General features: G+C 36.6%; 1 protein-coding gene across 2 annotated transcripts in view; it reads right to left on the bottom strand.

The window, feature by feature from the left end:
- The window catches only part of IM (Alternative oxidase family protein), a 158,083-nt gene extending 134,544 nt beyond the window's left edge, over positions 1-23,539 (bottom strand). For both annotated transcript variants that reach the window (XM_089806972.1, XM_089806973.1), the window contains exon 1: positions 23,376-23,539. In XM_089806972.1, coding sequence (XP_089663098.1) covers positions 23,376-23,491 — 116 coding nt within the window. In that variant the 5' untranslated portion in view covers positions 23,492-23,539. The remainder of the gene's footprint in view (positions 1-23,375) is intronic.
- Between the last annotated feature and the right edge of the window lie 399 nt (positions 23,540-23,938).

Below are 23,938 nucleotides of genomic sequence, written 5' to 3'. Positions count from 1 at the left end.
ATTATATTGTAAAATTCAATCTTGGAAACTGAACAAGTTGTATAACAAGATCTAAGGATTCAATATATCAAATGAAAATGGCAATTGCTTGAGGACAAGCAATTTTGGGAGAGTAGGACTGTAATATCCCCCTTTAGCACTAAGATAATTACATAATCAATTAAATAATAAAATGATTATTTGATTATCTATAATTAATTATTTAATAAATAGATATAAGTATTTCATTATAGTGTATATAAATAAAATAATTAATTAATTACTAATTACTTATTGACTAATTAATCAATATATATATAAACTACTAATCAACTATATACTAACTCAAATTAATCAAACTCTATATATATTGATCAAACCATATACTAAATCCTAAATATAGGAAACTATATGTTGATTCCTAAAACCTGTTGATGTCAATTTTGTACCACTACATAACATGTAGCAATTGAATACTTTATACGGAATATCAAACACTCAATCCCTCTCTTGAAAAGTAAATACTCATGAAGAACATGAGAAAAACTCCAAGGTTCCTTACACCTGTGGATATGATGCAGGCAAGGGATGAATAACTAGGGCCAAAGGCACACCCAGCTATCCAAACCACCCTGCAAGAGTTAACACAACGGAAGCAAACACGAGGAATAGCACCAAGGAAAGAGAGAACAAGGATATATTTATTGATTCATCAAATATTCAGCATACATGCCTAGCTGTAAGGGCTTCTGGGTTACGGCCAATTACAAATGTACAACTTCCAGATCTCCAAATCAGCTTTTTAAATCCACATCTCTTTTCTTTTGAACTCTCCCCAAAAATCTACACTAACCCTAAACCTAAACACCCTACTTATACTTGCCAAAATGGCTTACGGATAATTCTAGAACGTAGAGAAAGCACAAGTTGGCCCTCATCAAATATAATTAACTATACCAAAATTAAATGTGAGCAAAGTCGGCCCAATTGGAACTAGGCAGAATGAACTAATCTGCAGGATTACAAAGAAACCCAAGATGCTCCTGCATCAGGATACTAATTCAGTCATATTAATGTGATTTGTTGGTTAATCATGTAGGCGGGCTTACATTATTCATTCCAAGATAACTTGGTCTTTTGCTGTGATGGTGATGAATCGAGCTTTGCAATGTATACTAGTGCCAAATGATGTTGATGGTGATGACGATGGAGGGTATGTGTATCAATGATGCTTCTCCTTTTCTAACTTTCTTCTTAAATGAACTCCAACTACTCAACTACTTGCTACTTTACCTCTACTCCTATGGATGGAAAGATTAGCAAATGGACAGCGATCAAATCTGATGAAAGCTTACTAGCGGCTCTACCTCCATAGATGCAATGATTCAAGGTAAAAAACAAAAGACTAGATTACCACGCAAGGCTTCCTAACCAGCCACTAAGATGCTAGTGGCCTAGTCTATAGATCCCTATCAAACATCCAGTAATATCACCATACAACTATCCATCTACTCTTACTCTTAACAACTTCTTGAAACAAAATCTATTTTAACAACTTCAATGAAATTTAACCCTAACTATTGGAAGTAGAAACCATGCAATAACACCAAGTGTTCTTAATCGCCATGCAAGTCACAACAATGATAAAGAGAAGCAATTTTAGTATTATCTTAAGCAACAATTTTCTCCAACCCTTTACAAATGAGAGCAAATGGCCTTATATAGAGACCAAAATTACAACCAACGGTAGAGATTAAGAGGCAAAATCAACAATCCAGAATGAATCCCACAAACCCTAATTAGGGTTGCCGCCCCATCAACCAATGAGAAGACGCCACCTCATCAATGGACCAATGAAAAAAAGGAAAAGTAGCAACTAATGAGAAGGCGCCAAAATTAGCCAATCAAAATCAGACACCTATCCCACCCAAGAAGAAGGAGAAATTGCCACTTGGGCTTACATCAAATGATCCTCTAATATAATTCTACCCTTTTCTTTCATCTTTTTAGCGAAGGCCTAGCTTGTCGTTGACTTCCTTCATGGGAGGGCAAAGCATGTGTTTCATCTTGAGCTTAGCTGAATTCATCATGTTGCTCGCTGCTTGCAATGTTTTCTCATGATCCTTCTCATATTCTTTCACATATCCGATAGAGACATTAAGGCAAGCAAGGGTGCCCAAATGTTTCTTCTTGATGGCAACCTTCCCCAACTCATCCAATCTCGACCTAAACCCTATCTCATTGATGTTCTCCTCTCTGATATCTTCAAAATCAAGTGCAGCCCCAACATTGCTCATCATGTTTGAAATGGAAGTGTCAATGCCTGGGTTGTGTTGTGCAATCTCATTCTGTAACTCTTCAAGTATCCTCAATCTGATAGTCAAGATCACAAACCAAGACTCCACCGTACTCATTCCTCCATCTACCAACTTGGTTCTCTCCAAATATCTCTCCAATAGCTCAATAAATGCCTATAGCCTGAGAATGGCTAAGTCCTTGATTGGAAGGAAATCCTTCCACTCCCCTTCAACTATTTTGAATTTGTCTCTAATAGCCACCAATGACCTGAATGTCGAGATAAAGGAAGGCAAGAAATTTCGCCCATCTTGAATTATATCACTGGTCCAATCTTTGACTTCGCACAGCTAAGCCAATATCTCTTCTATGTTGCTCCTATTATCTTGCGGAAGGGTTGCCTCTGCAACTGTTGGATAGGCTGGCAATCTCTCCAATACTTGTTCTTAGCCTCCAACTTTACAATCCTTTCGTTTGCCTTCCTCAATTTTTCTCTAATTGAAACCATGCCTTCCTAGATCTCCTCACATTCCATGTCATCCATGATTCTTCCCAAGTTATGCTCTACTATCTCATATTCCTAGGCTACAATCTCATCTACTGCCTTGCTAACCTTTGGTATAGCAATCTAAACTTTTCGGTGACCCTCATCATCACTCCGGATTATCTTTGCCACCGTTTTTGCAATTTGTTTATGTTTGTCGCTATCTTCCTTTTCCACTAACCCTTGAATATCTTCAACTAATTGGACAGTCACCACCTCACCTCTTGGCATAAGCATTTGCCTTAACCATAGTGGTGTAGTGCATCTCCCCAATTCTAGATTCGGTTCAACTAGCAAAGCATCACCAATGGCCTCGCGCGCCTGGCTTATTTCCTCAATATCAATTGGCCTATCCTCTTCTTCACTAGTGACTGTCACATCAACTCCATGTTGGTTCTCCGAGAGAGAAGAGTACTCGGTACTGTCACTATAACCGCTTGATTCTGAATCAGAGCTCACCTCTACCGCGACCCCTTGTCCACTTGTATTATCCCCTTGGCTTCTAGCCTCAATTATGCTCTCCCTTGACAGTGCTCTTTGCTGGAGGTTCTTGGTGTTCTTTACTTTTCTCCACCTCCAAATTTCTCTTCTTGCCCTTAACTACTCTTGGTTGCTAGCTACTACCTTCACCTCTCTGTCCGACTGACTCTGCTAGACCTTCTTCCTCTGGTTTGATCTTCTCATAAGTAAGGCATACCTTTCAACTTTGTAATTGCCTTAACTTCTAATTGTACCATGACTCAGTGTGTAGATCAATTGTCCTTGTAACAGCCTCTAAGGAAGGATCCTGATGATTATCCCAATCCACTGGATCCAATTCTGTTCCATCCACTCTATCATAATCTTCCCTTAGTATATTTCATCACCTTCCAGTTGATCGGGAATATCAAGGCCTCTCCATCTGATTGCCCTCATCATGCTCATTGACAATCTTGAGAAAGCTAGCTTTCTCACATGAAAGTCATCTTGTGCATTGGCCCAAAAATGTTCTATAGTAGGAATATGTTTGAATGTGTTTTTGTGAGATGCCTTGATAAGACCATTAGGATCGAATCCTTGTCTTGCTCTATACCATCATAGATGATACCATTCTAACTCTTCTGTAGCTACAAAAACGACAGGATTGGGCAAGTATCATTGCCTATTCCAAATGAGAAGGTAATCCTTGTCTCACCTTTAAGTTTCATCATCTTATCATAATGCTCAAGTTGCCTAGCCAATTCCATCAAAACTATCTTGTCGGGTGGGTACCTTGGAAGTCTCTTCGGACAAATTGTACTTCCTACCACTCTAATGTATGTAAATTGTGGAAATTGGATGAACCAACTCCCATACTTCTTAACTTTTGTTTCCGCTTCCATTGAGAACCTTCTAGCAAGTGTCCCTTATAATATCCTTACCGTCTTCATGGAAAAGGCGTCATAAAACATCTTATAATATTTAGTGTTGTGCAAATGAAGTTGTGGATAGCACTCATGCACCAAACATTGCCCTGGCTCATTGCCAATCACTCATAAGGCCTTAAGTCAAGGATTTTCATATAGTCTCGCAACCAAATAGAAAAGATAGGATCCCATGTAGAATTGCTTTTGGTTTTGCACTACCTAAGTTGCAACTCTAGATTTTCACTTATAATCCTAGCCCAATCAAATCTTCTCTTTCCATTTTCAATTTCATCAATAAAATAGTACATCCAGTTCTCGAATTGCATACCTTGAGCCACGCCCATAATCCGGCTGAAAAGCACCATAAGGTCACCATACTCCGACTTGAAATCTGTCTTGGTGAGCTTTCATGACTTGGTAACTCCCTTCTTGCCTTCGTGTAAACAATTATGCTTTAGATGAATGAAGTAGACCTCCTGGTTACCCTAAAAGAACTTGGTTGTTTGATCCATTGTTACCACCGTCATGCCTCTATGTTGGGGAATATTGAATACTTCTTCGACCACTTGTCCGTTGATGTTAGCCAACACTCTCTTCCCTTCATCAAAAATGATGAATGTGGTCACATATCAAACCGGGATGCACATTCCATTACCAATTCCGGACAAGGCAAGGTAGGAGGGAAAGCCGCTACATGTACAATTTCGCTCTTGTAGATCTTCTTCGCCATGGAGGATTGTCCTTCCTTCAAGCTGTCCTTCAACTATACCATGTTCACTGTGCCGATATTTGTATCACTTATTCACCTCACTTTCGAGAAAAAGGTGGTCTTAGGCATCATGTCTCCCTTGTCTTTTTTGGTATTTGTTCTTTTTGGGTTCTTGTTTACACTAACATCTATCATCCTAAACACTTATTTCTGCCCCTTCGTTCTAAATGATATGGACCACACTTATCAATTTCCAACCTTCTTTCTATCGATGGAATCTAGCTTATTTCTACCTCTCCAAGTCCTATCTCTACACTTATCAATCTCTAAACTTCTTTCCTAAGGATGGGACTACCACTTATTTTTGCCTCTTTGTTACCTTAGGATGGACTACACTTATCAATCTCCAAACTTCAATCTTAAGGTGGTCTAGCTTATTTCAACCACTCCAAGTGTCCTATCATGAAATCTACACTTATATCTCTCAACTTCAGCCTATCAATGGAAATGATGAAGTGGTGGATGAAAAGTGCAAGAAGAAGATAAGGGTTATGAACCAAGCAAGAACAAGGAATAGAATCCACCTTTAAAACCAATCTTCACCTCTAAAAATGAATGAGAATTTGAGAATTTTACCTTAAATCTGCCTTTACCAATAATCAAGTATCTTCACATTCAGATCAGATCTCAAAAATTTCAATCCTCCTCCAAAATATGATGCCCTAGCAAATGAATTGCTTGCAAAATCTGCTCAAGTCATTGAATTTTGACCTTCTTGCCAAAATCGCCCAAAATGAAGAAAATTGCTACCCTAGGGTAGAAAAATCTGGTCTAAATCAGAATTTTGGTTCTCCAAATTTGCCCAAAATTGCCAAAATTCAGACCTTATATCGCTTTGCCTCTTCACTAAATAAAATCGCCATAGCTAGAAGAAGAAACCGTTGCCAAGGAGGAAAATAATCAAACTCCAAAAATCGCCTAACTCACAAAAATCAAATCTTCAAATCGCCCTAGGGCAGGAATCACCCTAGGGCAGACAAAAAATCGCTGCCAAGCAATGGAAAATCAAACCCCAAAAATCACCTTAGGGCATAAATTCACTCCCTAGAAGAAAATTGCTCCAACTTGCAAGAGGAGGTGGAAAGAATGAATGAGGAAATAAGAGGGGGAAGCCCCTCTGATACCAAACCTTTTGCCTCTCTAAGTGGGCCAACCTACCTAGAGGGAAAACAAAATTAAGTTAGTCCCTTAATTAATGGCCCAGATTTAAATGCAACATTAAAATTACTTAACCCCATAGTGAAATTGGCCCATTTAATTGTCAGTTTGATCTGAAATTGCAAAATAGAAACAAAGTAAGCCTAGGAGATGTCAAAATTTTCATTTAACAATGCTTTGGCAATTAAAATATCATTAAAATCAAATCTAGCAAGCCAAAATCAATTTTCAATTCCAAATTAACAATTTCTTTTAACATTTCTAAAATCCTCTAGGCAAAATTTCAACCAAATTAAGGTGATTTTGCAATTTAATCCAATTTCAATTTTGCAATGCAATTTCAATTTTTTAACAAAATAAATCATTTTCCTAGCAGTCAAAATTTCATTCAAATTCAATTTCACTGTCAACATTTCTTTTCACCAAAAAATTTCAACATTTTCCAAAACAATTAAATCTAACAAATTCATTTTGAAAATGCTCAAGCTTATACAATTATTTCAAATTTTCAAAAATCCATCTAAGTCCAAAATTTGCAATTTTGTCCTGCCAAATATTATTTTAACCATCTAAAAATGTTGTTGTTGAGACCTACTAGGCCTAAGGACAAAATTACATGTTCCGGAAAATCAGGTTTAGCACCAAATGAAAACAAACCAAATCCCTTCTTAGTGATGGAGCTCTAAATTTAGAGGCTCTATTTTTTGCACATTTTGTGAATCAGATAAAATCTTGAGTTAGAGCCCCCTTTAAAAGGGCAGTCATAAATAAAATCTACCGAACCATGAGGAGGTGAAAGACATTAATGATAAACAAAGACTTCTTTTTTCAAATCTTAATCCTATATGTGCATATTCCCTTCTGGAAAAATGTCATCAATAAATCAAAGAAACAACAACACATAGTCATATTCAATGCTCTTGCTGTCTATAACGCTAAATAATAACAAACTACAAAAGTATTTCAAAATAAATGGGCCTTCAACTGTTCTGAAGGTCTTATTTCTTGGCAACTGCAGATGAAATCAGAGTGCTATGATGGGTTTTGCATTAGAGAAGCTCGGACAATGCAAAGCTTATATGAAGCTTACCTTCAATATATCTAATGAGAAAACATGGAAGAATTAAGTCTATGATACGCCTAAGATTGCCACTATACATTTAAATTCTCTTAGTGCTCATTCAAGTATTTTGGAACACTCCTTTGATAATGAAGAATATATAATGTGTGGGTGAATGTCTATAGATGATCCTGTTTGATGAAAATGGTTTTGTTATAATCATTAGCGAGTTCATATTCCCATCTGAAATTGGAAGCTCCAATGTTTGATGCGGGATGTTGGAAAGAGGTTGGGATTCAAACTTGGGCCATCAACGAGAAGTATATTGAACATCTTGGTTAATGTCATACACTCAGTCATATGAGTGCCAAAGATGCCAATTTGCACAAGTGTTCCGAGTTCATTATTGTCATCAGAGCAAGGTCGCACCTGAAGATACCAGAATAAGAGAGTATTTGTCACGTGTCTACAGATGAAGGCGGAAATGGAAGATTGCACCATATTTGCTCTTGAAACACCCAAAGTAATGATTATGGTTTTCCAGTCCATGTGGAAGCATCTCTGAGTGCCTGTAGAAGCAAAGGATGAGGTTACGATGTGTTCTCTGCCATCAAGAGTTGTTATTTCCGACAAGGATCGCACAGCAAAGACAAAACAGGGATCACGAGAGTCTGAGAGATTTACCAAGCTAGTTTGTGTGATAGAAGACAAAATAAATTATAATGTATTGCAACTCGATGTGAGCGTAGAAAAGGATAAAGTAATTAAGCTTCTTGTTCCACTAATTAAAATAGTTTGAAGTTTAAGGGTGCGATTACATTAAAAGAAAATAATAATGTGATTTGTAAAAGGTGTGTTATTTAGAGATGATTCTTCATTGTGAAAAGCTGTGACTTTAAATGAAGAAAGATATAAATATGTGAGAAGTTGAAGAAGTAAAAAGATATATTGGAACATTCACATCCATATTCTTCTAGGAGAAAGTATTTTATATTTTATTATTGTATGGAGGAATAAGGCATTCGTTATGACTTTGTAATAAAATTCTATTATTTTATTGTAATAATAAAATAAATAAAAATTTGTTTATTATTAAAAGCATGGAGATTTAAACTACAAGCAAATCGTCCTTTATAATTATTTTTTTGGAATTTTGTATACAATTTTAAATATCAGATAAGTGAACATGGTCATCTAGCATTTAAATTCGATCATCACAGATAGTGTGAAATATTTAATTGTTTCCGCATCTGTGTCCAGTTTGTCTCCGTACTAGAGGAGTTAAAATTCAATCTGGACTAATTTGAGATTGCATAATATTTGGTCAGTCACATCTCAATTATTTAATTGTTGGCAGAAGGTGTAAAGCATTATAAAGTTGTACATGATAATTCACTGAAGTTGACTCTATTGCCCGGATGAGCAGAGGCACTAGTCTTTTATTGAAGTCGGAAAATCCATAACTCCCTTCCTACAAGCATCGAATTATTCAATTATATAAAACATTCAATCATTATTCAACATCTAGTTTTCATTTTAATTGAGTTCAAGGACCTTGCCAGCCAAAGAACTCCAAAAGTTTAAATTCGCTATAGAAAAGCCTTGAACCAAATAGTCAGCGTTTGAGATGAAGGTTTACCCACCTAGGTGTAGCGGAGCCTAAAGTGCAGGGGAATTGAGAAGTATTCTCGTTCGTTGGCTAGAACTGGTTGAGAAGTCCTATCGGAGAAGTGGCAGGCTCTTGGGTTTCCAATCTATGGTTTTGGGAACCAACACCTGGCCCGAAGGGTCCAAGGTGTAAAAATCGTCAATTTGAAAACCTCTGGACAACTCCAAATCTTGCTAAGGCAACCGAAAAATTCCCAACACTAGCAAAAATTGCCAAGGCTTGCCCCAAAAAATGGGGTCCTCAAAAAATTTTGGGGCGATGATGTGAAAACCTCACAACCAAACGATATAGTAATATTCCAAACTTCTAAAACGGTGCAACCAATCACAACTTATATCCTATAAGTACAAACCACCTCCAAATAAAAAAACACATCGAAGGATGCAAATAGAAGATACAAAAAAGGAAACAAAAAGAGACCCCGATCGAGGGGAAAAGAAAATAGATATCACATTGATTTTGCATGGGCAAATAAAGGGATATAGCATACAGTGGAAAAAGAAGTGGAAATAACCAACATTATAACATACTTGCATTATTATTGTTACATGAAAGAAATATAGCAAATGCATGCCAAACATTAGAAAGATAGAAAGGGATTGATATGAAAAGGAGCAGCAAATTAAAGGGAGATTTGGAAGAAAATAAAGAGGTATGGTGATAGGTGGCTATTCCATTAGAATTTTCATGCATATATAAATGCCTTAACCTAGGTTGGAGAAATGATATAAAATTAAGAGGAAAAGTTAAAGGTGACCACCAAAGATAAATAATATTTGAAAAAGAAAGTGGCAACAATAAAAAAAAGGAAGTAATTTCTTGAGAGGATTGCATAGAGATTTAATAAAAGAATAAGTAAATAATAACTGCACCTTTTTGTTAATAGGGAGGAACATATGCTTGAGTGAATAAGTAAAGGAGCTAAAATACATCAACACAACTTTATAATAAAGAAAATAAATGGGAGTTTTCATTCATGTTAAAATATATTGTTAATGAATATAATAAATATACATTAAAATCATTGGTCATAGCATACATTTTAAGGGAAATAAGTAGTAGTATAAAGGATGTAAAATATAAGATATAATGAATATATTAATCACTTTTGACCGTGCCGCTTTTCGATACTGTTGTGTAGGCCATCTTATTCCCAATCAATAGGCATCGATTTCCAGGGAATCGCGATACCGGATTGAGATACTGCTTCGTTGTACCAAAGAGATACTAGTTTCCAGGAAATTGATAGAGACCGGCAATATCATCACCCAACCACCACTAGGGCCTATAGCAATTAATTAGGAAGGCCAAGCGGGAGCCCTACCCCTACTATAGCTGCCCCTACTATCTAGAATTTAGTGGTTTGTTAGAAAGCAATCGACTCAACCGCCTATAGTGAGAGTAGGGTTGCTTTCGCCATTGTTGGAGCGAATCCTCGGGAACTCAAAACTGAGACTAGGGCCCGATCGCCCCGGGCTGCCTCAACTAAACTACACTGAATGACAACTACAGCAACCTAATATTTATATAAGGGAAATATCCTACTATATTCTTGAGAATTTGTTATCGACAGTATCGTCAGAAATACTAGGAGCATAAAGCATTGGATCTACGGTATTGAACTATCAGGCATTGAATCTACTAAATCGGGCTATAAACTAGCTTTCGAATGTAGAGTGACCAGCACAGAATACCTCGCCGAGCTTTCAAATGTAGCCGGGATTAGAGAGCTAACTGGAAAAAGGAATAATATATCAAAGGGATTAAGTATATTGAGTAAAGTTAATTAAGAGGCAATTACGACTCATACAAAATGAAGAATTTTACCCAAGTAATTAATGTTCAAATTATCACTTGGTGATACTTTCTTTCAAGACTATTCTCTACAATTGCATTATAAGAATTTAAATTCAAGAGAGGTTATTACAATTAAGGTGCCCTCGGGTTTAGCATTTTGAGATTTGATATCAACTTTATGAATTGGAACTAGGAATTTGCTGATTTTTTTCTCAAGGTGAAGATTTCCTAAGGATGGTGAGTTTCATTGTTAACATATCAGCTAGTGCTGCAAAGAGATTAACAACCATTAATATAATTCTTCATGTGTCTTGCTTCATCTAAAGTATGCTTCTATGATTCAGGTTCCTATTGTGGATTTTTTCCAACGTATTTTGAGAGGACTGTTGTGGAGCCTCCAGTCTTTTTATTTCTTATTTTGATTGATTAATTTGTGTTCTTGTTTCCTAGTTTGTATAGAGTGTATGTTTTGTATGTATAGTGTAGATTCTTGCTAGGAGACCGTTTTCACGGCATACCATTGTATTCCAATGGCTGATCCTATTCCATTGCCATCATATGCCTCCTTGAAGATTTTTTTTGGGTTGGCATTAATGCATGTCGGAGCATAGTTGATTGAAAACCTTTTTTGCTAATTATAAGACTATGGTGCATGCTCCAATGGTTAATCCTAGTATTTGCAGCAAAGAAGCATGCAAATACTCATTTGAGAGAGAGAGAGAGTAAACAATGCTTTGGAAGGTCTTCTATAGGGTTAAGCATAGGTGCATAGGTTCCAGCAGTTAATAATGAGACTTGACTAGGTTATGAACTCGGGGTCTCCTTTAAAAGGTGCCTCCATTTCTTTCTTTTAGCTTAAAACAGCGATGAAATATCAATTTAGCATCACAAGGATGTTCACTAAACTAGCATGATTCCAATTATACACAAAATTTAAGCATTTTTGGTCCAGGGAAGGCTCCCATGAACCTACTTACGAGGGCCTTATTTTTCAGCATCCAAAGTTTGTCTTGCAATTCACAAATTTAGGAGGTGCCTGCATCTTGAGGTAGTACCCATTCTATTTTATTTTCTTGGGGATCTAGGGTGCGAGAGGATTTGGCATGCAATATTTGGATGAACTCCTTGCCTTGGTATCCATGGTTATTGGATAGCATTCAAACTTTTGGATGAAGGTGAGAAGCCACGTAACTGTGAAGTACCACAGTCCGATCTAGATTGGGGATGAGATAAAATTAATCCTCAATGGATAAGGAGAGCTGAGAAAGGGTTGGAAGAAATTGAGGAATATAATTTGCTTGATTGTTAGCTACCATGGAGACTCTTAAATATACAATGGAACAGCACTGCATTAAGATGTTTTGTGTTGGTCAAACCTGTAAAAGATCTTATGTCTTAAGAAAAAACAGAAGGTCTCAACACTAATCAATCAATGGGATGGATAACAGAAGTAGTTTCAATGATGTCAAAAGTTCAAAACCCTCATTCTAGTGATTATTTTTAGGAATGGTTAGCATGTCATAGTTTGAGCAAGTGCTTGATTGAGTAAAAGAAATAGACGGCATTAACTTTCATCAAATCTGGAACAGATATGACAGGAATAATGAAAGTAGTTTCTCCATCAAATCCTAGTGGCAATATCACAATTTGACTTGTCGGGGAAAATATATCCTACTTATCAATTGATTAGCTCAAGGGGCTTTATAATGAATGGTTCATAAGGCACAATACTTGCTGAAGGTTTTGTAAATGGGATTGCAAGCAGAGTGGGTTTAACCTTGGAGGAATTAAGCACGCTCGACTAGTACTAGGATGGACAACCTTCAGGAAGTCCTAGTGCTTCATCTCTGTGAGAATCACCTAGGTGCAATGAGTGCTAAGTATTCCCATTCATTCTCATGAGAAATGGATTTGTGTGAACCACTACTCATGAAACATTAGTCAATGAGTTTGACTCAAAAAACTACACAAATGAATCTTGATAGCAATACCACAATTTCACTTTGCTATGGAAAATATCTCCTACTTATCAATTGATGAGCTTTAGGGGCTTTCTGACCAATGGTTCATAAGGCACAATACTTGCTGAAGGTTTTGCAAATAGGGTTGCAAGCAGAGTGGGTTTAACAATGGAGGAAACTTGATAGTTAAGCACATGCGAGCTAGAGTAGGACTAGGATGGGTGACCTTCAGGGAAGTCCTAGTGCTTCACCTCTGTGAGCATCACCTAGATGCAATAAGTATTGAGTGCTAAGTGTGCTAAGTAGTGATTCACACAAACCCATCTCCCATGGTTTAAATCTTTGTCGATCCTCTCCTGTAAAGGGTGGTTAGAAAGTCATGAACATGAAGAGACAAATTCAACCAAATGACATAGCTCAACACTATCAAGAATATCTCACAAAAAATTATCCTCCTAATAGGAATGATAGACTCAAGTTACATCCTCCACTTGTAAGGCCTGCTTTAGCAGCAACTCATAATGGTAACAAAAATAATATTTGTTCTTTTCATGAAATAGAAAGGCGTGATGCTAGAAATCGTCAAAACTAAAATGCATTTTGCAGCTCATGACTTGTGCTTGCAGGTATATGTAATGAAGATGTCACTGATGAAGAATGGGTTAAGGAGTTACCACCCCCTGAATCATGAAAGCTTGAAGGCATCTTGAACACAAGAGAAGTGAAAAGGACAAGGAACAAAGTCTACAATGACTACCTGGTCAAATGGCAGGGTCTCCCTTGTGAGGAGGCCATAAGGATGACAGAAGAAGACATAAAATTACATGGCACCACTATCCAAGAACCCATCTTAGATGGGACTTGAGATTCTTCCTTCCCCGGGCATATGGTGCAAAGACACCTAGTGCTTTCATGCCTTTGTGAAGCAACTTTGAGTCCATGTTTGATTTACGTCAATGTCTTCAAATGAGGTCCTATGGACCCTTTCTAATGTTTTGAACTCAATTGAGGAGTAATGTTGATCAATAGGCCTATAAGGGCAACATGTTGTCATAGCAATGTCAAACATTGAAACATTGTTGTGATGTCCCTGAATTTAAAAAGATATACAATCAAAATAAATTTTAATTAAAGATTGAGATTTATTATTAAACTCAGATACAAAAGGATACCAATGGCAATGGAAGGAAAAGAATGGCTACGCATGAGTCAAAGTCTTGATCACATCGATAAAATGAGGACATGACTGAGTACCGTCTAGAAGAGATACCCAACTTAAGAAGGTGACAATGATCAAAAATTAATACGACAATCAGACACCATCACACCATGATAAGAAATCCTGGGTAGTATAGTCAAAATGTTAATAATATGAAGAGCCGTGATAAGGCAACACATTAACAAGCATAAAATGAATAATTTGTGTATTATGAAAGACCCCTAATGGATATTAAATGGACAGTGGAAGTGCAGACAAAACAATATGGTCAAAGATCACAGTAATGTAGATAATCGATCTCAAAGAAGCGTATAATCCATCCGCAATTGATAGTTATCCAAGTCTATTGCCAATACAGGAATGGACTCATCTATATTTTTGGTTAGCGATACCAATATCTCATATTTACAAAGAGTTAATCATTATCCAAAGAACTCATCTCTATCAGGTAATGACTCAGTGGCAAGACAATAGCTCTAAACCTTCAACAACAGCATTTGATAAGACTATGGAGAGATACAAAGTCTCAGAAACAACAACATCGACATTACAAGAACATTCAAACGGTGACAATAAACGTCCTAGGATCAATGTCATTATACTTTACATAATAATATCATTACCAAACACTTGCTATGGATGCATACAGGTATCTTTGAGATTAAGGTCGTCCAAATCGATAATAATCATAAGAGTTATGTTATTGTGTTGCTCCCTAAGCCAATTCTCATTGTCAGCTTGTCTTAAAACATAGTAAATTACAAGCCACTGCTAACTAAAGTTGACGACTTTTCATTGTGTCCCTTTAGCATTTATAAATATCCAAGTCAATCAGCTATGAGAGGTGTGTATCAGAATTGATTTTATAAAAACAGATTCCCTTGTGGACTTCGCTAGCTAAGCATTCGTGTTGCTATCGTAACCTTATATATTTAAGTGCAAGCATTAATACAGCCGATCAGAGATGGCACCATGTTTAGAGCATATTCATTTTTGCATATCAAATATGGCTCCAAATCAGTAGATTGCATAATTCATATTAAAAAATATCAGAGATGGCTCTGTCATTCAATTATCCCGTCACAGCAGCATATATTACATTGTCTATCAAAGACAGTTCGCAGGGTCCATGCATATTCCATAAATGCTAAATCAGAGACAGCCATATATAATTAATAATTATTCAAACTGCTAAGTATCTATTGCAGTCACAGCCTTGTTAGATTCATTGTATTCCATTGTGGCATTGAAATTACGGTTGTAAATATATATATATATATATATATATATATATATATATATATGCTATTCCCATCTCCATTACATAATTCATTGTCATTGCATTGCTCATTATACACTTGTTGCATCACAATGCATTAATTGCATATTACACCCGCACTTGCATATTAATTCATTAGTTCATTTTAACCATCTTAGCATTTGGAATTACCAGTCATATATACCTTCATTGTTCAGCATTCATAAATCAATAGAATTAGCTATAATATTGCATTAGCTCACGTAGCGTCCCAGAAACATAAAAAGGGGGCATTACAATTGGTATCAGAGCTTGTTGACCTGCCAGCCTGTGGAGATGAGAAAGCAGTATTTAAATAACAAAGCTTCAAAATATGGGAGAGGATGAGAACTCTACAAACACATGATTCAATGCATGGTCAAGGAACACTCAAAAGAAATTAGATCAATTGTGCACATTACTAATAGCAACCAATAGCAATCACAGAAAACAAGAAGAGAAAAGAGAAAAAGATGAATAGTCAAGCCATCATGTCCTTGAATATAGACCAAACCTTCCTCCTTTCATTCCAAACAAAGAATGACAAGAAGTTACCTTTTCTAATCTTTATATGATCAATGGCAATAGGAGCCAAAACCAGTAGATGTATATAAGCAATTTCAGCATGATTGGTTGTATTATTGTATAGTAGTCTTCAACAAGATATCTCTTGGAAGGACTACACTGATCTACAAATAAAATGCTCTCCTAAGAAATATAGCAGTCATCTAGTGGACTTCAAAAGGAAAGATGAAAAGAATATGCACTATAAGGAACAAGGGATAATTAATTGCAACACAAAAAATGCACCACAAATCTCTCATGTCCATACATCAGCAGAGAGGATGGAATTAGTTGCATCAAAAGGGAGAAGTGTAGTGACAAAAAAAAAGAATATTAGAAGAGGTCAAAACCAATAATACTCATCAAGCGCAAAATCAGAATGTGATCACAAAGAAATTCAAGGAGTTAAAGGTACCAAAAGATGAAATAGTTTCAAAAAGAACAGAAACGGTTAACTCTTCTTGTATACATGTAGTCACAAATGAATCAAGTATGCAATTTATAATGATTGTAATTCTGATTATACATCATCACAAGGGTCCTGCATAGGGAATGACATGATAATGATTAATTCCTTGTATCAGAGTTCCAGTTCTACTAATTTGGTTGGAGATACAACTATCAATCTAAAAGTTTTTCCACCTTTTAAAGACAAGTTCACTATTCATGAAGATACAAAAGAAGATAAATAAAATTAGACAGTTCACTATTCATGAAGACCCAAAGCATTACAAAGAAGAGGATAAGATAAAAAGCATAGATGAGACATTAACATCAAGGAGACAAAACAATGTAATCATACACTTCATGGGACATAGTGACAATTGAAAAGATGACAATGATAAAAAGTATAGATGAGACATTACCATCAAGGAGACAGAACAATGTAATCAAACACTTCATTGGACATAGTGAAAATTAAAAAAAGATGATATGGCTTGAATAGTTCTCCAAAGAAACTGGATGTTATGGACAAGCTTCAACTTATTCCTAATCAATTATTTGAAGTTGAAGAAGACAATCTATGACAGCCCACTCCTTAAGGTGAAAGAAGAGGCTAGTTTGAATTTGAAATCATAAAGGAAAAGATGAAAATACATTATGGGACCCTGGTGCATATTTAATTAAGGAAGCAATAAGAGCCATTTAAGACGATATGATAAGACCCAACCATGCCCTCCCTAAACGTTCGAACCTTCACCAAACTTCATAAGATTGCAGCTCAGAATTGGAATTTTTCTTGAAACATCTTGAGGAAAGATACAAGAATTAGGTTTTATGGCTAAACAAGGTGTCCTCTCCATCAATGAAAATTGAAGCCATGAGTTTGAACACTTCTGAGTTTTGGATCTAGGAATCAGTGACAATGTGAGAATGCTTGTGGGCAAGCATTTTCAAAGACAGGGAGACTATGATGTCCCTGAATTTAAAAAGATATGTGATGAAAATAAATGTTAATTAAAGATTGAAATTTATTATTAAACTCAAATACAAAAGGATACAAATGTCAATAAAAAAAGGAATGGCTATGCATGAGTCAAAGTCTTGATTACATCGATAAAATGAGGACATAATTGAGCATCGTCTGGAAGAGACACTTGACTTAAGAAGGTAACAATTATCACAATTCAATATGACAATCAGATACCATCACAACACGACAAGAAATCCCAAGTATCTGTTGTAGTCAAAACTTTAATAATTTGAAGGGTCATTTATAATAAGGCAATGAATATTCACGAGCACAAAATGACTGATTTGTGTATTCTAGAGGACCCCTAACAAGTATTAAATGGTCAGCTGAAGTGGAGAGCAAATAAAATAGTCGACAATTATAGTAATGTAAATAACCAATCTCAAGGAAGCATATAACATATCTGCAATTGTCAATGATCCAAGTCGATCGCCAATATAGGAATGGTCTCATCAATATTTTTGGTTGCTGATACCAATGTGTCATATATACAAAGAGTTAATCATTATCCAAATAACTCATCTCTATTGAGTAACAACGACTCATGTCTGAGGAAGGTTACTCGGGAAGTAAGGGTATGTCTACTGGTAAGGACCAAGTGGAGGAGAGCAAAGATAGAAAAACTGAATCAAATGCTGGGTCTAAAGATTTAAAGGATGATGAGGCGAAAGATCAAGTTCCTTCTTCTCCTCCTAACACTAAATCCAGCGAGGAGAAAATGGACATTGACCTAGAAAAAAACAATGAGGGTACTGTCCTTGTTATGAAAGAGCTAAGCCCAAGTAAGGAGAAGGAAAAGGAGTTTAAGGAGAAGCAGGATGCTAACACTGACATCTAGGTCAATAATACTACCATTGACGCTGCAATTAGAACTGAAGAAGATACCAGGGATGAGATGTAATTACCCTTTCCAAATATTTTACCCGAAAAAACCCATGATATAAAGTGCAGATTCAAACCCGAACAAAAAACCAATATTCAATATAAATTCCAGAATTTTAATCGGTTTCTAACCAGCAAATTTACATACAAGAAAACTCAGAAAAGCTTGTTTTATTCCTCCTATATTCAGCAAGTACATATATAAACTAGGAGTTAACTCAGATATCTGCCAAAGACATTATTGTATTATATAACAGCAATACAATAACATGCAATAATCCAAATAATCCAATCATATAAACAGAAATAATAGTCAGATTGGCAAATGTAAATAAAACTTGTAAGAAGGCTAGGTTTGCATCCAACCTCCAAAGCTTCTTCAAGGGTTTGCATCCTTGAAAAGATAACTAGTAACTGTTTCCAGCTCCCAGATTAATATTTGTTTTAAATATTATAATCTTCATAACTTGTCATGTGGATCTTGTTGTACCTTTATCACTTTTCCCAATGTGATGCACAGTCTTTTAAGCAATGCGGGATAAAGCACATTTTTTGTCCTTTAGTCACTTAAGTGAACATAGTACCTTTTTTTCAAAAAAAATAAAATGACGAGTTAAATGATCTTTAATAATCACTTAGTCAGTAAACCATATAATCATCAGGCATTAAAATAATTGATCAAACAAACTCGAATAAGCATGTGCAATAGCTCATTGGAAAGCTCTCGGCGAGACACTTCCAAATGAACACTGGGATATCAAGAATACTGAGCTCTGTTTACTTACTAAAAAAAGTAAGTATCCGAACAACCTGCCAAAACTGCTCTGATGGGTTTGAAACTAGAAATGTCTAGGCCAAACCTCGAACTGAACCCCGTAAAGAACCTTTTTGCCCCCAAAACCTAGGCGAAGTGAGCCGGCAACACAGAATTATAATGTCCCAGAAAAAGGGGACATTACATAAGACCCACCATGCAAAACTCTCCTTTCTTCATACTACCAAACTTAAAGCAGAAGCCTCTCTACAAGCGGACTCGTGGCTATACAATGAAATCGTGGTGCTCAAGAAAAAGGTTGGAGTCATTCAAGAAGAGCTAGACTATGAACGTGTTATGAGAGCCAACCTGGAGAATCTTGTCGACAACATACCTGATAAACTTAAGGATTATGAGTTGGAACTCCGTCAACTTATTAAGAAAAGCGGGCAGAGAATGGAGTAGGTCACTTCCAGTTTGTGCGCCGCTGCGGCCAGTCTGGGAAAGAAAAGCAACGAGGAGATCAGTACCCAAACACTGTTGTGGTGAGGAGTCCACAAGGGCCTAGCAAGAGATCGAGGCAAAGTATGAGAAAAAAGATTGTTGATGCTCTTGAGGTTCCTGTTTTTGCCACAATTGATATTATCCAGGCTACTGCTGAAGCTGGTAAGGAGGTGGAGGAGAGCATCAAGGAACTGGTGTAGGTGCTGGTTGTGGTTGCCGGTGTGCCAGTTGCAGATCCGAGTGTTTTTGCCGGTTCTATTTTTATTTTGTTCAGCTTTCTATTTAAAACTTTTAGGTTCCAGGTCCTTGTAAAACTTGGGAGTGTTTGGTTAAAACTTGCGGTTTCAGGTCCTTGTAAAACTAGGTTGGTTCTTAATGCTTATCTTTTGCTTTTGTTAAAGGGTTTTGGGTCCCTTCAAAACCTATTTTTACCTTAATCTAAAAGAACGACACACATCATGTGTTGAGACAATAAGTTTGAGCCTTCAACGACAACATTTGATAAGACTATGGAAAGATACAAAGTCTCAAAAGCGGCAGCATCAACATTACAAGAACATTTAGACAGTAGTGGTATTTTGGTCAAAGATGTGAGAAAGGCATGATACTGACAATAAACGTCTTAAGAGCAATGTCATTATACTTTACATAATAATATAATTACCTAATAGTTGCTATGGATGAATAAGGATATCTTGGAGATTAAGTGAGTCCAAATCGATAATAATCATAAAAGTGTGTTATCATGTTACTCCCTAAGCCTATTCTCATAGTCCACTTATCTTAAAACATAAAAAATGGCAAACCACCGATAACTAAGGTAGACTACTTTTCATCGTGTCCCTTCTACATTTACAAATATCTAAGTCGACTGGTTATAATAGATCTATATGAGAAATGATTTTATAAAAACAAATTCCCTTGTGGATTCCACTCATTGAGCATTGCGGTTGTTATTGCAACCTCATATATTGAAGTGCAAGCATTAATACAACATATCAGAGACGACACCATAAACAGAGCATATTCATATTTGCATATCAGATAGCTCTAGATCAGCATCTTGCATAATTCATATTAATGAATATAAGTGATAGCACCATCTGCCATTCGATTATCTTGTCATAACAGCATATATTACGTTGTCTATCTGGGACATCTCGCAGGCTATGTGCATATTCCATAAGTGCTAAACAAAGTGTAATGCCCCCTATTTGTGTTAGCTAACTCGGGACTTGAATGTGACAATGGCATTTATTGGGAATGAACTATATCATATATATGCTCATAACAAAATGGTTAATTGGCTAAGTATGAGAATAGGAGCAAATATGAAATATTAGAATATTCCTCAATGTGATCACCTTCAGCATTACATCCATATTTCATAATTTGTCTTTAGTAAGTTGACCTGGAGGCCCACGTATACGTGGTAGGATAACTCCAAACACCAGCTAGAATGGGAAAATGAAGGGATGTATTACACAGGGAAGGTTGGCCACAGAATATGCGAAGGAAGTGGAGATTGCAAAAGTTACCGAAGACAGAGAAAAAAACGAGAAGCGCATTAGCAGAGTTGAAACGGAGTTGCAATTCCTAGGACTATTGGGACGAAACCCCCTGCCAGTCATCAGTCTTAACACCATTGAGATAGGTGGTCTTGGGACTCGATAGGGGAAAACGAAGTGAATATCTTTGGATTATCAGAGGATGTTTTGGAACTGACGAAGGAGAGTTTATTGTGACACCAATATAAGGTGAGTAAGTACCAAAGCTAGTTGTCTACCTACGTGCAATTAAATGTTGGAGTTAGACACAGAGCTAGGTGTAATTGTGAAGTAGCATAATAAGAGTAGAACTAACCAAACTCCAAGCATGACAACAGGTCACAGAATGGCAATACTATAAGTATTTGTTGTGCAAAGAAATTATGGGGATTGTTCACGTTCGGTTTGGCCTCGTTCTAATTAAAACTAAAAATTGGAAACTATGGGGGATTGTGGTATTTGATGTTGCTAGTCAGTGGTTCAAATACAGAGAATTAATATGTGGTATTGTGGGAACGACAAGGTTAAGACTATGACAGAGTTTGAGACTTAGAGTTCACATAGTGGGCAGTTGCATAGGAGACGTCACATGTTGGTTTCCATCTAGCCTATAGGGGTTACTCATAAAGGATATTTCTGGTGTTGAGTTCTCATTCTGACAATTGCTTAGTCATAACTACCACGTCAATTTTGTCAGTATTGAATCTATTGTAAATCCTAGAAAAATTTCATGAAATTACATTGCCACTGTTGATTGAAATTACTAGTTTTATTCTATCAAGAAATTGTTTTCTTTTTGGGTTATATATATATTGCACATTTAGTGAGTTAGAGGGAAAAAAACAAGCATAAAAAATACATTGAGCAGAGGAGAAAACACAAGATTTCACACGATTCCCAAAACCCAGTGAATAATGAGATAAAGTTTAAACTTTTGCAAGCGAGCAATAGACAGATTCCTTCCTGGAACAGCATAAGAACTGACAGTTAAGAGCAAGGGGTGGACCATTTCAGTGGTTCAGAGCGGTGTATCTTGCCATCCTTGTGGGAAATTAAAGTAAACTATTAAAATGACATGGAAGATTGAAGTGTTCATCCTTTGACACACCATTATAAATTGAGGAGAACTGGAGCACATATAAACGCGGGGAAGGAAGAGGGAAATCAGGAAGAGCAGTTTATAGCAGCTGAACAATTTGTTGATAATATGGGTGACAGGAACGCTAGGGACCCGGGAGAAGAGATTTCTGCAATTATTGGATATCATAGCACAGGGGCGGCAATTAGCAGAACAAAGAGCACAACAACAAAACCAGCAAATGGACATCTTAATACAAATGATGGCTAGACAGATGGGCATTAATATGAATGCAAATGGAAGCATCACTAGAAATGGAGAGAATAATGTAGGAAATAATGGCAGGAATAATGGTGTGAATAATGCACATTATAACGGGGGCAATAACAAAATACATTAAGGACAGAATGGTGGAGGAGCACAAGTTGCGGATAACTTTGAGCATGTGCCTAGGCTAGCAAGAACTATATGTTTGAGAACCATTGTACCTAACTTTCCACCTCAGTTTCTGGTTCAGCAGGGACAAGAGCCACAGAATACTGAGCTGCATATTTCGATGGATCTGACAAGATGACTGCTAGAGCATGTGTGCATGGTTACTTTGGGCCATGAGCAAATTACCTCATATATTGACTTTACTGAGATGTTGATTGAGCATTTTAACAAAAAAGACCCTAAATTGCAATTTAATGAATTAGCTCAACTTAAACAATGGGGTTCAGTTGCAGAATTTCAGAGACTCAGTTTTAGTAACAATATTTCCCAAAGGAGGTTGTTGGTGTTATTCATGGATGGTCTTGAGGAGCCTCTTAAGGGATAGATTAAGGGACTGAATCCAGCCACCTTACAGGAAGCCTCTAAAAAGGCTAGGGACATGGAGCCTTCAACTTCTAGAGGTTTCACTTCAATCATAGACAAAGATAAGAAAAATCACAAAGACCCTCCACCTAAGAATGAAACAAAAAGGTTTATGACCAGCTTTAAGATTTGAGCAGGAAGAAATTATGCTTCTAAACTAATGTTCCATTCTTTCTAAAAAACTTGCAAGCAAACCTCGATAATTGATGTTACTGACTATTGCACGAGAATCAACATGGGCATATTATATACAGTTTTCTAAAACCTTCACAATAAGTTAGTCTTTCATTCTTTTGAAAGCTATCTGTACAATTGAATTATGGTAGATTACCACATTATCTAATTGGCTGTTAAACACCGAAGAGATGAAACGACGAACTCAAATATTTGAAGGTGAGTAAAAGGCTACAATTTTCACATAGATGTAAAAGAACAACCTCAATTATTTCTAGATAAGTTTTAAGAATCTGGGATGGGAAAGAGCATGCAGCCTTGGTCCATTGAGTTGCAAAATCATGATCTGTATGCATGCAGTAATTAATATAACGACATTAGAATAAGTTTATTTGACACTTCCTCACCTGGGGGGAGAGAGAGACATTGAGTTTGGATAAGATGTTCGTTTCGGTGCAATGGATGGAGGAAGCAGTGCGCGTTTGGCGGTGAGAATGAAGGGGTTGATCGTCCAAGCGGCCATGGTTCCTGATTGAATGAATGAGAAATAAACCTTTCATGACCTCACCTCAAAGGCAAAGACGGGGGTTGCATTCTTTTCTTGATATTCGGGTTAGAATGTGGCCCCAAAATATCCCGGCTCCTCCCGGCTAAACTTGTTGCCCGTGGCTATACAGCCACGAAAATGCACTTTCTTTACATTGCTTTTTCTGACTTTTTAAAAAATTGACTAGGCACATTGCAGACGTAGACGCGAGCAAGACTTAAGATGATCTTTTCAAATTTAAATAAAACTAGCAATGGCACCTGCAATCGGTATGCCCAAATTGTTAGGAAGATCTATTAGGGGAGAAAATTTCCTCCTGTTTTTTTTTATAAAATAATGTAGAACTATTGTCATTAATTGATATCCTAACTGGGGAATGATGTTGTTTATGCCAAAGGAAACAAGAAAAAAAATGTTAAATGT

This window comes from Cupressus sempervirens, chromosome 10 (assembly GCF_028749045.1).
Source record: "Cupressus sempervirens isolate cs-2001-9-10 chromosome 10, ASM2874904v1, whole genome shotgun sequence".
Lineage (NCBI taxonomy): Eukaryota > Viridiplantae > Streptophyta > Pinopsida > Cupressales > Cupressaceae > Cupressus > Cupressus sempervirens.
Note: the sequence above shows the minus strand (reverse complement) of the source record. Positions and strands in the feature narration are given on the sequence as shown.